Source organism: Euleptes europaea, chromosome 14 (genome assembly GCF_029931775.1).
Source record: "Euleptes europaea isolate rEulEur1 chromosome 14, rEulEur1.hap1, whole genome shotgun sequence".
NCBI classification, from domain to species: Eukaryota; Metazoa; Chordata; class Lepidosauria; order Squamata; family Sphaerodactylidae; genus Euleptes; species Euleptes europaea.
In genome coordinates, this window is record NC_079325.1 from 30,701,184 (window position 1) to 30,716,977 (window position 15,794).

Sequence of the window (15,794 nt, forward strand, 5' to 3'; positions counted from 1 at the left end):
TCACAAGCAGAGCATGAAAGCAGACCCCCCCCCCTGTTAATTTGTGGAATAGTTGAAGTGTGGGACTCCCTGCCATGGATGTGGTGATGGTTGTCAACTTGGAAGGTTTTAAGAGGGGAATGGACATGTTCATGGAGGAGGGGGCTATCCATGGCTACTAGTCAAAATGAATACTAGTCATGATGCCTACCTATTCTCTCCATGGTCAGAGGAGCACGCCTATTATATTAGGTGCTTTGGAACACCGACATGACAATGCTGCTGCAGTTGACTTGTTTGTGGGCTTCCTAGAGGCACCTGGTTGGCCACTGTGTGAACAGACTGCTGGACTTGATGGACCTTGGTCTGATCCAGCATGGCCTTTCTTATGTTTTACCCAGCATCTTGTATTCAGAGGTACGTCGCTTCTAAATGTGGATGCTCCATTTGACTATCATGGCTCACAATAAGTGATAGGCCTATCCTCCATTAATTGGTCCAGTCTGTAACAGTCATCTTCAAAGGTACTGTTGATACACTCCAGGGAGACATGAAGAAAGTCTTGGCATTCTTAACCCTTTCAGCGCCCCGTGGCTACACATTTTCCTTTCTACTCACTCAGTGGAGTGGTATGCAGTGAAGCAGGCACACCTCAAGAGAAGCTGCGCCACCCAGGCCAGGGAGTTGCTTCCCAGTTTAATTGACTTTGGAATGCTTTGCTTCTCAGCCTGGGAAGCGAGATGCAAAGGGAGAACAAAGCCGTCTGCCTGGCACCATTCTTGCCACAAGTGCCTATTAGTTTATGGGCTGGATCCTGCCTCCCTGGAGCATCCATCTCTCACGTGGAACTCATCACGGGCTGGTGCACTTGGTGAAAAGCAGTGGCTGCTTTGTTCACTGTAGGGTAGCGCTGAGCATCACTTGGATAGTTGAGGAGATGATATAAAATGAAAGGAGGAGAGAAGCAATGTGACAAGGCAGAAAACAACAGCATCTCTCCCTGCATGTGCCTCAGGGAGCGGGGGGGGGGGGGAAGTGGAATATTTATTAATTTGTTAATTTTTTTATTTTGCTTCAAATTAATTAAAGTAGATAATTCTGGGGCACAGTACTTGTCTAAGATCACATTTTTAAATTGACGGACAGGCTTAATATCTGTTCGTTTTCAAACCATGCAAATGGCTATACTTGAAGCACGCTGAACTCAAAGACCAGCTTTTTGGCGTGTATGTATTTGCGGAGGTTCAGAGCCAGAAGATCTGTGCCATTATTTGTTGGCTTGCCCACTATACTTTGCACCAAGGCAAAAGTTTTTAGAGACAATTCTGGCCAGTCTAGTCCAACGTACTGTGATGGAGAAAGTCTTATCTCTCCTTGCAGATATGGAGCCAGTTGTCTCTTATAAAGTCACCCTCTTCGCTTCCTGTGTTCCATGCCGGGGAAATATTCCTGTTTGGAAACCACTATTATGTTTGCTGGAGGGGGGATGTTTCACCCTTGCTCTTTCTCTCATTAAGGCAGTGGTAGCCAACCTTGTTGTCCCATGTGCTTAAAAAATGTGATGACTGTCTGTGAAGGTATGAGGGTGCCAACAAGCCAAAGAGGGAAAGCGATGAGGGTTCTGCTTGACCAGACATACTGGGAACGAGCTGAGCCCCAGCAGCACTGCTTGATTCTCAAGGGAGCACCTTGAGTCCGTGGGATGGAGAACTGACTCTGCACACAGAGCAAAATGTTCTGGCACGCCATAGTTTGGCATGCATGCTGAGGATTGCCTGTGTGTGTGTTTTGCTGTCAACTCACAACTGACTTAACAGCGACCTCGTAGGGTTTTCAAGGCAAGAGATGTTCAGAGGTGGCTTGCAATTTCATGCCTCCGCATCACGCCCCTGGTATTCCTTGGAGGTCTCCCATCCAAATACTTGCCAGGGTCGAGGCTGAGAGTGTGTGACTGGCCCAAGGTCACCCAGCAAGTTTCCATGGCAGAGTAAGGATTTGAACCTGGGTTTCCCAGATCCTAGTCTGTCTGACACCTTAACCACTACACCATGCTGGCTCTCCTGGGGATTGCCTACCCTGTGTTAAAGAAATAATGTGTTTATAGATCGATTTGATTTTTTTAAAATCTATATACTTCTTTGTTACAAAATTTATTAAAATTATTAATTTAAAAAAATAAAGAAATTTTGGGACAAAGAACAAAAACTTTAATACAGTAAAGAAACTTCACAACAAATTACAACATGTGTGAACAACCATCATCAACAAACATATTGATCAAATAAACAGCACGTAAAGAAAGGGCTGAAACAATTTCACTGCAAAGTCCCACAGCACTCTGAAACAAGTTTAAAAAATCCAATCGACCCCTCCAAATGCTCACAGAAATAAAATAGTCTTTACCAGAGCAAACCTGATAAAATTATTTGGAGGAGGAGTTCCATACCAAGGATTACACTATCCAGAAGTTCTTGTTTATTGTACCAACCAGTCTAATGCGCCATTGATGATATTCAGAACAGAGAAGTATTAAGCATGATGGTAGTAGATTAGCTGGACGCTGTTTAAGCCTGTATCTTTTTGCAAAAGGTATTTGTTCAAACTGTTTGTACAGTTAACACGTGTGTAGCAGAGTCTTTCTCTAGGGGTAGTAATCTTGGATTACATGACATAAATTAAAAGAGGTGTAAGCAAGCTTCTCTCGGGAGGGAAGGTGGCATGGTACAGTCCAATATTGTCAGATCTCTGAAGCTAAGTGGGGTCAGTACTTGGAGGGGAGACCACCAAGGAAGACTCTGCAGAGGAAGGCAATGGCAAACCACCTCTGCTATTCACTTGCCTCGGAAGCCCCTTGCTGGGGTCACCATAAGTCAGCTGGGACTTGACGGCATTATACACACACACAAGCAGGCTGCTGCCCTTAGGTGTCTAAAGAAACCCAGATTTTGCGATGACTTTGTTTATTCAACTTAAGCATGTTGATTGGTTGGAATCTGTCCCTTAAATCAGACTTGAACATGGAATGATTCTTTGTTGAAAGGGGAAAAAAGGGTTAGTGACAATTAATTACTTCTGCTGCTGTACTAGCAGTATCCTTTCTGAGAACCGAAACCATAGTTCAAGAAGGAAGTGGGAGCTAAAAACGGCAGGAGGTGTTTATTTTAAACTAACAGCAGTAATTCTAAGTGAAGAAGTCGCCTCTGAGTGCTTAAACTGGGGGTGGGGAGTGATGGAGTAGATCACAGCTGTGTAGGGACAAAAGGGGAAACTCTGAGCTGCTGGGGGAAGAGAGACACATTTCAGCCTCTGTGGGACATTGCGTCATTGATGGGTAGCAGCAGGGCCAACCCAGTACATTTCCCTCTCCCAAATCGCTGTGTTGCATTATCTGAGTGGTGCACCTCTTCCTTACATAGCTGCTAGAGGCAGAGTGCATTAGGTGTATCAGGTTTAGGAAAGTCCATTTGTATGTGCAGAGGACACAATCTTTGGGCTACACAAAGCTTCATTGGCACCCAGAGTTTCCAATTTCCTGCTGGGCCCAGGGATCTTCCAAAACTGGCAAATGACATCTTATATTGCTACTCCAAGGGTCTGCTTAAATTGTTTATATAAGCCTTGGTCTACATATGAGGGGATAGAAGACCAGCCCTTTATCATCTGACTTAGATGGCCCAGGCTAGCTGGATCTCATCTGACATTGGAAGCTTAGCAGGGTCAGCCAGGGTTAGTACTTGGATGGGAGACCACCAAGAAAGTCCAGACTTGCTATACAGAGGTAGACAATGGCAAACTGCCTCTGTTCATCTCTTGCTCTCAGCCTAACCTGCCTCACAGTTGTGAGAATAAAAAAGAGGAGGCAAGCAGAATGGGCCCAGGGAATTTTGGCACCCTAGGCTAGGGATTTGCAAGATCTGAGCAAGGCTGTCAAAGATAGGACATTTTGGAGGACATTGATTCATAGTCGCCATGAATCGGAAGTGACTTGATGGCACTTAACACACACAGGCTAGGGAGGAGAAACTGCCCCCCATAGGGAAGCCGCAGCCTGCCCTCCTCATCACCCATGCTATAGTGAGGAGGAAGTCACCTCCTTGCCCCCTTCCAAATGTTCTTGAGCTGGCCCTGCTCCCTTCCTCTATTTTATCTACGGGCAGGTGGCATGGTGACAGGGCTGGTTGGCAACCCTTCACCTAAGGCTCCTGAGGTTGCCCATGTGTACCTATTGGACAGGTTGGCTGGCCCTGGAGGGAACAACTATGTATTGCTGTGCATTTGGAGTCTAGTTACTGTGAACGAGCCTGTTCTGTGGACTTAAAGTAGCATCCTTGGAGGAACCCAGAGCCCATGGCAAAAGAAACATGACCTCAGTGGGACTTAATTGTTAGGGAATGATTCTGTCCAAGCACCCACCAGGGCTTAGAGGAGGTGGGTGAGATGGAACAGCAGTGTAGATTCTGGAAACTCTCTGGAATCCAGTTTAGGATAGAGTATCTGCTGCCCAGTAGCAGCAAACACCAAAGCCAATACAACCACTGCTATCAGCTACTAGTCTAAAAATATGGGAGGTCCTAATCTTGGATGTTGTTTTGCTTCAAAAATAGTGCTTCCATTATGTTCTCACTGAGCAACTTATCAAGAAGTGCCCCTTTTGAGTTTTAGAGTTGTTTCTCCAAAATCACAAATGCTGCAGTGGAACTCTATAAAAGTCAGAAGTTGCTTGCTAAATGGGCCTCAATATGTAGGATCTTTATGAGTCTTGTAAAAACCAATGTAACATGTTGTTTATTGCCTTTGGTTTCCTGTGTGCAAGGATTTAACAGCTCTGCATTCCAGCTACCAATTTCTCCACAGCTATAAGGGCAAGGTGGTTTTCCTGTGTGTTCATCTTCAATCATTTTTTCTGTCTGCTGTTCTTTCCTACTACCCTTCTTGTCTCATGGGTACTGGAACTGGACAGAGAGTCAGCTAAATTACTCAAGAAGACATCTTTGTAGAGAGCGGCAAGCCATAAGAACACAGAAAGAGCCCTGCTGGATCAGACCAGAGGTCCTTCTAGTCCAGCATCCTATTTCAGACAGTGGCCAGCCAGTTGCCCTGTCCAAGGCCTTCTTCTGCTGTTGTCTCCTAGTACTGATATTCAAAGGTTGGCCACCTCTGCATGCAAAGGTTCCCTTTAGTCATCATGGCTAGTAGCCACCAATGGACTTTATGAATCTGTTGAATCCACATTAAAAGTCTGAGGAGCATTGTAAGGCTCCTGGAACTCTTTCCACAAACATTTTTGTGATATCACCTCCCTTTGGACACTGAAAACCTGCTTTTACTGTGAAGTCCTTAGTTTAAGCCTTTAGCACACATGAACACACAAAGCTGCCTTATACTGAATCAGACCCTTGGTCCATCAAAGTCAGTATTGTTTACTCAGACTGGCAGCGGCTCTCCAGGGTCTCAGGCAGAGGTCTTTCACATCACCTACCTGCCTAGACCCTTTAACTGGAGATGCTGGGGATTGGACCTGGGACCTTCTGTGTGCCAAGAATAGAATTAATTTTGATTCCCACCTGAAAGTCAGGTGTGAAAGTCAGCATATTTGATTGTGTTGACTCCTCCCCGTTAGCGATGGGTGAACCTCCTTCTTCCTCCAGGCCAGCCTGATTTGAAATAAGCTGGAATGAAATCCTTTCTTTTGAAAATAAATTATTCCAAGCTCAAGCCCATTCCAAAATTTGGATCACCTCGTGATGCTAAAAAGGCCACAGGCCCCCATCCCATTGGCGTCTTCTTTTCCCCAAACTTTCCTGGCAGTTGTGAAAGTTTAGGGTAAAGCCCCCATGAGGCCTAAGATGGTCCGGTGGCTGGCACACTTCTCATAGTCCCTAATGGCCCTCTACACTGCTACACATGTCATGGAACCATCTAGAACCTAAGAGAGACCTCACTACAATTCTTTCCACAGGGGAAGTCTGGGCAACCAGACTCACAATTAAGAAATGCCTTCTGATATCCATCCTAAATCTATGTTCCTTCAGCTTGAACCCAATGCACTTTGCCCTCATGTAAGTCTCCTTTTTAAATGAGAAATCTAGTATTATATCTTTGTTTTAATGTTCATTTCAGCTAAATTGGAGAGACACTGTCCTTCAGTGTTACTCCTCTGAAGATGCCTGCCACAGCTGCTGGCAAAACATCAGGAAAGAAAATACTAAGACCACAGTCACACAGCCTGGATAACCTACAAGAACCAATGAACTCTGACCATGAAAGCCTTCGACAATATTTCAGGTAAACATTTCCTTTATCTGTCCTTCAAGTACCATAAATCCCAACCCTTAATCATCTTTGGTACTATGCTCAGAATTCACTTCTCAGAAGCTGGTGACCATAGCCAAGATGGCAACCCAAGACTTAGCTATGCCCAAACAGAGTGAAATGGAGACCAAGATCTGGCACATGATATTTTTCCTAATGGAGCCCACATAATGGGATAGAATCAGATAATGGGAAGGAACACCCCCACAAAGCTAGCTTCAAGAACCATATTGCACCAATACTTCCCATCTCTCTTGGAAGGCTTTCAAGTAAGCGTCAGACTGTTGACATCTCTTATTGTAGTGCCACCTGCCGGGTGGAGGTGAGATTGACACGCTGTACAGGGTTCACTCAGTTCCTCTTAATGACGTGTGCATATAGCCAGTGCTTTTGTCCCATGGGACCTGCACGTGTTGGCTTGCTACATGATGTGTGAAAAAAAGCATGATGTGTGAAAAATATGGGACACACCAGCCTCATGGAGTAATAGTTCTATGGTCCTGATATGGTGGGATACAAAAGGAAACCTCATTGTGATGGATCATAAACAACTTCCTTTGTTCAGGACAGCTTGTTTTAGTAGATGAGAAAAAGACAGGACTGTTATCACCAGATTCACTTGCTAACTGATGTCTGCAACAAGGGAAATTGTTAAACTAAGAGGAGATTGAGACATGCATGTACATTACATGGATACTCTTTACTTGTACCCTTGGTGACTGGCAACTGAACCAGCTCTACTGAAAAGTACTGATTTTGAAGTCACAGGAGGAGATATGGACGTTCTCTCTGTGGCATGGTCCATTCACACATACAAACTGGCCCTTGGTACTACAGACATGTGTAAATAAGAAGTCTCTATGTCTTACCAGGACAGCCATGCAGTCACCCTCAGACGTTTTGTATTCCAGTGGTAAATGCATACAGCTGGCCTTCCCCAGATGTGGCAGGGGCAAAACAAGCTTTTAAAGGCTGGTTCTTACAGTACTTTGACTCTTGGACAATTTTGGAACCAAAAGAGACCAGGTCCAGGGCTGGATATCCTTCCCCTAGGTAAAGGTATTATCCTAGATCTGCAAGCAATTCAAAGAACCATGAATTGAATTAGGGCACTTAAGAGGAATCAAACATTTTAGGCACCGGTAAACCCTAAAATGTCAACAGAACTGTGACTGTCTCTTGATCTCTTTTCTGATTCGTAAATAAGAACAGGGAAGACAACCTCCAAAATGGAGCTTCAGATAGGTTCACTAGGAAGGGGTGAGTGGGAACAATACTCCTGATAGAAATTCAACTCTAGACCCTTTCGGAAACATCAAAATTAAGGCTTCATCCCGAGTAGAGTTAATGCTGAACACGGATGTTAAACAGTCAGAGATTACAAAAAAACAAACAAAAACAAAATCATTGCAGAATAGGCGAAAAACATCTCAAGACAACAATTGTATACACATAACATGCAAATTGTACAAAGGTGAGGAGTGTTGTAAGCCACTTTGTGTTCCCATTGGAGAGAAAAGCAGGGCATAAATATCGAAACAAATCATAATCTTATTGCTCCTCATTGAACTTGGCACAAGGAAGCATAATTTGACCCTATAGACACAAAAAAGCCAATTTGGACAGAATATTTTTTCCACCTTAAGGGAAATCTACAGTTCTATCCTCAACAGAGTCACACCCTTCTAAACACACTGACTTGGATTTAGAATTCAGAATTCAATTGAGAATTCAGAATTCAATTGAGGAGTCAGCTCTGTGAATGTTTTGAGTATTGGCACATCTGGAGAAAATACACAAATGGGCAAAATTGTGGCATCCAGGCCATCTGATCTTTGCAACAAAGGACTCAGCATCCAAATGCCCCTCTCTGCTTACATGGCTAGGGGACTGCATTGCTTCATCGAGAGACTGATAATAAGCGGGGTGAACGGCTCTGCCTCTCTGCAGGAGGAACTAATTGGCCTTTTGCTCCTTCCGAACCCTGTAATTCCCCGATGCACACAAAAGGACCTGTATACTTAGGTGCCCAGACTCCCCCTCCCCCCAAAACACAAAACCCTCACGCACATATGCACGAATATCCGAAGCCATATGTTATAGGGCCAATTACGCATGGGAGGTTTTGCCTTGGATTTGCCACTCGCTAGATCAGTGGTTCCCAAAGTGGGCAGCACTACCCCCTGGGGGGCGGTGGGATTACCTAGGGGGGCACTAAGAGGCAAGTGGGCAGCAGGGGGGCGCTAGAGGTGGGCCCCTTCAACAGTGTTGTTAGCTTCGGTAGGGGGCACTGGGGTTGGGTTTGTGGAACCAAGGGGGCAGTGGCCCGAAAAGTTTAGGAATAGGGTTGCCAGGTCCCTCTTCACCACCGGCGGGAGGTTTTGGGGGTGGAGCTTGAGGAGGGCGGGGTTTGGGGAGGGGAGGGACTTCAATGCCACAGAGTCCAATTGCCAAAGCGGCCATTTTCTCCAGGTGAACTAATCTCGATCGGCTGGAGATCGGTTGTAACTAGGGTTGCCAGGTCCCTCTTCGCCACCAGCGGGAGAGTTTTGGGGCGGAGCCAGAGGAGGGCGGGGTTTGGGGAGGGGAGGGACTTCAATGCCATAGAGTTCAATTGCCAAAGCGGCCATTTTTCTCCAGGTGATGATCTCTATCGGCTGGAGATCAGTTGAATTAGCAGATCTCCTGCTGCTACCTGCAGTTGGCAACCCTAGCTGTAACAGCAGGAGATCTCCAGCTATTACCGGGAGGTTGGCAACCCTATTTGGGAACCTCTGCTCTAGATGCATACGTTTCCCATCCCAGTTTTCCAAACTCAACAATAAGCCCCCAGGCAGAGTTTGGAGAATCGGGATGGGGAAAATGTGAATCGAGAGAGCTGCAAACCCAAGGGTTACCGCACTTTGTATTCCCAGCGATGTATTAAGAGTTTGAAAATGTTGTAAAAAACATCGCTTTAAAAGGGTTTTTTGATACCTCGGCTTATAAATGGTTGGAAGACGTCTTCACAGCTAAAGGGGCCAAACAAAGTGCGAACATTATTTTTTATAACGTTTTCAAACTCTTAATACATCAGTGGGAATACATATAGAAAGTGCGAACAGTATTTTTTATAACGTTTTCAAACTCGTAATACATTGGTGGGAATACATATAGAAAGTTCGAACAGTATTTTTTATAACGTTTTCAAACCCTTAATACATCGGTGGGAATGCATATAGAAAGTGTGAACAGTATTTTTTATAATGTTTTCAAACTCTTAATACATCGCTGGGAATACTTACAGAAAGTGCGAACAGTATTTTTTATAACGTTTTAACACATCGCTGGGAATACATATAGAAAGTGCGAACAGTACTTTTTATAACGTTTTAATACATCGGTGGGAATACATACAGAAAGTGTGAACAGTATTTTTGATAATTTTTAATACATCGCTGGGAATACATACAGAAAGTGCGGACAGTATTTTTGATAATGTTTTAATACATCGGTGGGAATACATATAGAAAGCGCGAACAGTATTTTTTATAACGTTTTAACACATCGCTGGGAATACATACAGAAAGTGCGGGCAGTACTTTTTATAACGTTTCCAAACTCTGAATACATCGCTGGGAATACATATAGAAAGTGCGGACAGTATTTTTGATAACGTTTTCAAACTCTTAACACATCGGTGGGAATACATACAGAAAGCGTGGACAGTATTTTTTATAACGTTTTAACACATCGCTGGGAATACATACAGAAAGTGCGGACAGTACTTTTTATAACGTTTCCAAACTCTGAACACGTCGCTGGGAATACATACAGAAAGTGCGAGCAGTATTTTTTATAACGTTTTAATACATCGCTGGGAATACATACAGAAAGCGCGGACAGTATTTTTTATAACGTTTTAACACATCGCTGGGAATACATACAGAAAGTGCGGACAGTACTTTTTATAACGTTTCCAAACTCTGAACACGTCGCCGGGAATACACGTGCGGCAACAGCTCCCGCGCGTAAAGGGCCTGGCTGCGGGCCGCCGCTCCAAAGGAGACTGTCCACATTCCCAGCCGGCCGGGCTAAGCCGCCCCGCCGCCTGCTCTGCCCTGCCCACCCCCGGGCAGCCCCGCCCCGCCCCGCCCCGCCCCGCCGGACGCGCACAGCCCTTCCGCGGCCGGAGACGGGCCGGGCTCCCCCACGTGAGTGGGCCGTGCCCAAACAAGGGAGTTCCTCGGTGACGCACGGCGGCAGCGCTGGGCCGGCGGGGTACTTAAGCGCCCGCGCCGACCCGGGCAGCCAGGCGAAGCGGCTGCGGAAAAGGCGCGCGGCTCCCCTTCCGTTCCCTGGCCGGCCATGGTGATGGAGGCGGTGCTGGCCCTGGAGAGCGCCGGCCTGGCCCGCCTGCTGCGGGAGCCGCGGGAGAGCGGCCGCACGCTGGTGCTGGACTGCCGGCCCTTCCTGGCCTTCTGCCAGGCGCACCTGGCCGACTCGCGGCCGGTCCACTGGAACGGGCTGCTGCGGCGCCGCTCGCGGGGCCGGAGCGGCGTGAGCCTGGAGTGGCTGGTGCCGGACCGCGCGCTGCTGGGGCGGCTGCGCAGGGGCGAGCTGGCCCACCTGGTGGTGCTGGACGAGGCCAGCGGCGCGGTGGCGGCGCTGCGGCCCGACAGCCTGGCCCGCCTGCTCCTCAACGCCCTGCTCCGGGAGGACAGGCCGCCCGCCTCGCGCGTTTACCTGCTCAAAGGTACGAAGGGGCTCGCGGCTCCCCGGGGCGGCGGCGGCATAGGGCGCCCAGCAAGGCGCTTGCGGCTTTGCTGCGCAGCATCAGGGAGACAAGGGCCATTTATTCATGGAAGGTTTTGCATTGGATTTGCCACTCTCTAGAGGCACCTTTTCCCCATCTGAATTCTCAAAACTCTGCATGGCGGCTTATTGTTGAGGTTTGAGAATAGGGATGGGGGGAAAAGTGCCTCTATAGAGTGGCCAATCCAATGCAAAACCTTCCATGAATAAATGGGCAAGGGGGAGTCCCTGCCCCTAGGAGTATACAGTCGGAGTGCCGGCAGTGGTTGGAGCTTGACTTGGAGCAGAAGCGGTTTGAGTTGGGGGCTTGTAGGGAGAGAGCGGGCAGGCCCTTCTCAGAGAACGGTGCCGGTTGCTTTGGGGAATCGCTATGCAGTAAAATTCCCACAGCCTTCACTTTGCAGGATCCGAGCAGGGCTATCAAAGATAGGACATTTTGGAGGACTTTCATTCATAGGGTCGCCAGGAGTCAGAAGCGACTTGACGGCACTTGACACACACAAAATTCCCAAGTCTGTTCTGCCGAGGGGCATGGTGTATCCTTGGACAGTAGTTGCCCCTCCTCTTTGCGACATTCAGTGACCCAATAGACCATTGTGTGGATGCTTTGAACTCACTTTCCACACTGCCCAGGATTTAGCCAGGGGTGTTTTTTTTTGTTTTTTTTAAGTGGTCCTATTACAAGTGAAAGAAGACTATCAGATTTGACTTTGGTATTTTGGGGGATGATTTTAAATTTCATTTAGAATACCAGAATGTACTTCTTTTAAAAAATCTTAGATTTATGTAATTCAAATAAACGGTGCCAAATATTTATACGAGCCCCTCAGTCCCTTTAAATCCAGCCGCATCTTAAATTAGTGGGATGAAAGAAAATTAGGCAGGGGAATAACACCCAGCTACATTAGCAGTGGAACACAGCTGCTGACTGACTTCCTTCCACCCACACCTCTGCTTACCTCTTATCGCTAATTTTCTGGGATGCTTAAAGCTAGTTACAAATATTGTAGCGATAACTACATTTTATTTAACATGAAACCAGCAGTGGGAAAAGTACAGGTCCCCTTCTGTGGGACACTTACAGTTGCTGTTCCAACAGTAAACTTGCCAACGTGAAATATGTTTTCTGTCTCCTAAATGTCTGCTCTGGCAATAATGGATTCATAAATTCACACCATCTCTCCCCACAATAGTATATTCATTATACTAAACACCCAACCTCAAGAAAGGCATGCAGACATTGGCATAATAAAACTTCGTCTTTGGGCACCTCCCTATATAACATACCACTGTCTCCTACCACAAGTACTGGTAGCAGGGTTTAGTGACAGAGTAACATTGTTATTATTAGGTATGGGTCGTCTTCTGGTGTAGGGCTAGGAGCAACTGTGAAATGTGTTCTATTGACAGAAAGCAATAGATGCTTCTTTGGATGGATCTCAAAATGTTTCCTTGCTCTTACTAGCCAAGTACAAGTGTTGCCAACACCCTGGGATACAGCTTGTAACATCCCCCCTGGTGAGATGTACTAACAGACCATCTTCTTCTAACTTGTGTCTTCTAGGTGGCTTTGAGAATTTCCAAGCCAATTTCCCTGAACTCTGCTCTGAGACTCCTATGTCAACTCCTTCCCCAGCTCTGAGAAGCCCTGAAGACAACAGCAACGAAGCCATCACACCCCTGTATGACCAGGTGAGTTCTCAGGATGTGACCTGTGCATGAATTTGAGGGGTCAAAGAGGTGGGCGCTTACAACCCCCCCCCTACACACAATTCCCGGAACAGCTACTTAAAACAATTAATATTCCATGCTGTTATTTAACTTAACAGTCTAGTCTTCATTCCATGAGTAACTCAGTAAAATTGCTACTCGTGAGACAAAATACAGCTGAGATGGAATAAAGGTATATTTTAAAAGCTGTGTTGTCCACCCTGTCCCAGAGGTTTAGAGCAAGTAACAACAATTATCAGTCCTTATATAGTTGCACCTTCAATACATGTGACCTTTGGAGATGCATAAAGAAGAACATAAACTTATAATTTAACAACACAGTGCTGTGTGTTTCATTCTTATTGAAGTGACATACCTGAACTAAAATAGTCTCAAAATTTACAAGAGAGTTCTTAATTCCAGGCCCCACCAATTAATCAGTAAATATATTAGCAAGTTGATTAATCTAATTAAATCTTGCAATCAATAGAGTTAGTTCTTTATTCACCCTTGCAACATCATTCATCAGTACTTGAGGATGGATTTGAACCCAGGGTATTTAATTTCCCTCTGCTATTTCTAAATGCAGCTATTGGGACTTACGAGAAGCTAGGCAGGGAGGAAAGGGTATATTGTAGTGTATCTCCTTTGAGGGGAAGGTCTGTTCCTCTTGTAACTCCTATAACATTCTACCACCTGGGGGGCACACCTGACCCTTGACTGCTCCATTAACCTTACCCCCATGAATCATTTTGGTGTACAGACCTGCACTATCAGAGCAAAGAAGACTAATGGGTCCTCTCTTTTTCTTCTGCAGGGTGGGCCAGTAGAGATTCTCCCCTTTCTGTACCTGGGCAGCTGCTATCACTCCTCCAACAGGGAGGTTCTGGAGTCCCTGGGGATCACTGCTGTCCTCAACGTGTCCTCCAGCTGCCCCAATCACTTCGAAGGACAGTTTCTCTATAAAAGCATCCCGGTGGAGGACAACCACATGGCTGAGATCAGCGTTTGGTTCCAGGAAGCCATCAGCTTCATTGGTAGGTGCTTGTTTTCTGCAAATTCTTTTTTAAGGGTAGAGCATCATGCCTCAATAAGCCCATGCAGACAACCAGACCATTCTAGGGGGGTACCAAGAGTGCTTATATCATCTTGCCAAGTATCCTTTTGCCACACAGATGTAAAGGTGTGATAAAACAGTCATTCATATCCATTTCAAGTTGCATCAGGTTAAATTGAACTAGTGGAAAAAGCTTGCAAAACATGAAAATCTTGCTGATTTCTATAGCAGATTCTTAATTTAAAATATTGTTAATGCTGTGGCATCTGTTATGCTGAGAAAACCAAATATGTATTCTTGGCCAAGTCACTATGTGGTTGGAGGATTTGAACTCGGTACCACACAACACTACTATGTAGGCTAAAACTTTACACAAAGTTACTTGGTTTGTGACCTCTTGTGGGATTCCAGTGCTTCTAGAGGACATGCTATAAAAGGGTACAAGAGCAATTTATGGAGGATATGTCTTGATAGCGGTTAGCCATGATAACTAAATGGAATCTCCATATACAGAGGCAGTATACCTTTGGGTGCAATCAAAGAGGCTACTGCCTACATGTCCTGCTAGAGAGTTTCTTAGGGACAGTTGGCTGCTCAAAACAAAATGTTGGGCCAGAGAGATGCTTAGTCTGGTCCAGATGTGGGATGCCATTCCTGAGGGGTAAAGAATAAATGTGGTACAGAAACGTATCTGTTGCCCCACAGTTGCTGTATGATCAGCTCCTGTCCATTCTGTTGGGATGAGGATTGCTAAATGGGCCTGCCAGGCCCATAAACACATCCCTGCCATGCAGCCATATCTTTATTTGAAAGGCAATAGAAATGCCTAGGGTGCATTCCAGTATACTGGCTCAGTGGTAGAGCATCTGCTTTGCATGCAGAAGGTCCCAGGTTCAATCCCCAGCATCTCCAGTTAAAGGGACTAGGGAAGAAGGTGATGTGAAAGACCTCTACCTGAGACCCTGGAGAGCCACTGCCTGTCTGAGTAGTCAATACTGACTTTGATGGACCAAGGGTCTGATTCAGTATAAGGTAGCTTCATGTATATGATTGCTGCTGGCAAATAGAGCCGTTCCTCTTGCAGACTTGAAGTAACTGTTCTTTTTTTTTCTTTCCCTTTCCCCTGCAGATTCGGTCAAAAACAGTGGTGGGCGAGTGCTGGTCCATTGCCAAGCTGGCATCTCCCGCTCTGCCACCATCTGCCTTGCCTACTTGATCCAGAGCCGCCGGGTGCGGCTGGAGGAGGCCTTTGACTTTGTCAAGCAGCGCCGTGGGGTCATCTCACCCAACTTTGGCTTCATGGGGCAGCTCTTGCAGTTTGAGACAGAGGTGCTGTGCCATTAGCGCAGCGGCCCCTTATTGCCTGTAAAGCCAGTTGGTAGGAAGCGGGCAGGCCACCCTCCTTCCGAGGACAGAGAGACTGATAACGTGTGTTTCTGTTTACATCCCTATGGGGGCGCTGTCACCCAGGACAATATCACTTCTTGATTGCACTAAATGATGCCGGAGGATCCCTTTGGGGAGGGGAATCCCTTCTGCCGCCAGACAAGACTCTCTCTCTCTCTCTTGGCTGTTTTAAACTGCCCTGCTCTTAACCTGCTCATTGCACAATAAATATATTGGATAAGGGCAGTGCAGGGTGGGTTGGACAGTGTGGAGGGGGAGCCGTCCCACTTCCTCCACTGGTGAATCATTGTAAGGCCAGAACTCTCCCACTGAAGTTGTAAAAGAAATCCGAATCAGGGTGTATTTTTGTCACGTCAATCAATGTCGTCCCAAACGATTGCTTGTTGGTGCATTGTATCCTCCTTATCTCTTTGTTGGATCCTTGCGGCTTTGTGTGACCATGTAACAGTGACGCCTGTGGTTCAGACTCTCAATCTCCTTGGAGTTTCTGGGGGGTTAAAGCTGTTCATCAGAGAGGAATATTCAACCAGGTTGT

General features: G+C 46.3%; 1 protein-coding gene across 1 annotated transcript; it reads left to right on the forward strand.

Annotated features, from left to right (window-relative positions):
* The first annotated feature begins 10,638 nt into the window (after nt 1-10,638).
* Nucleotides 10,639-15,580, forward strand: DUSP2 (dual specificity phosphatase 2). The gene is made up of 4 exons (XM_056860581.1): nt 10,639-11,026; nt 12,650-12,777; nt 13,613-13,832; nt 14,982-15,580. Exons 1-4 carry the CDS (start codon nt 10,639-10,641, stop codon nt 15,194-15,196), a joined length of 951 nt encoding a protein of 316 aa, XP_056716559.1. The 3' UTR covers nt 15,197-15,580.
* The last annotated feature ends 214 nt before the right edge of the window (nt 15,581-15,794 follow it).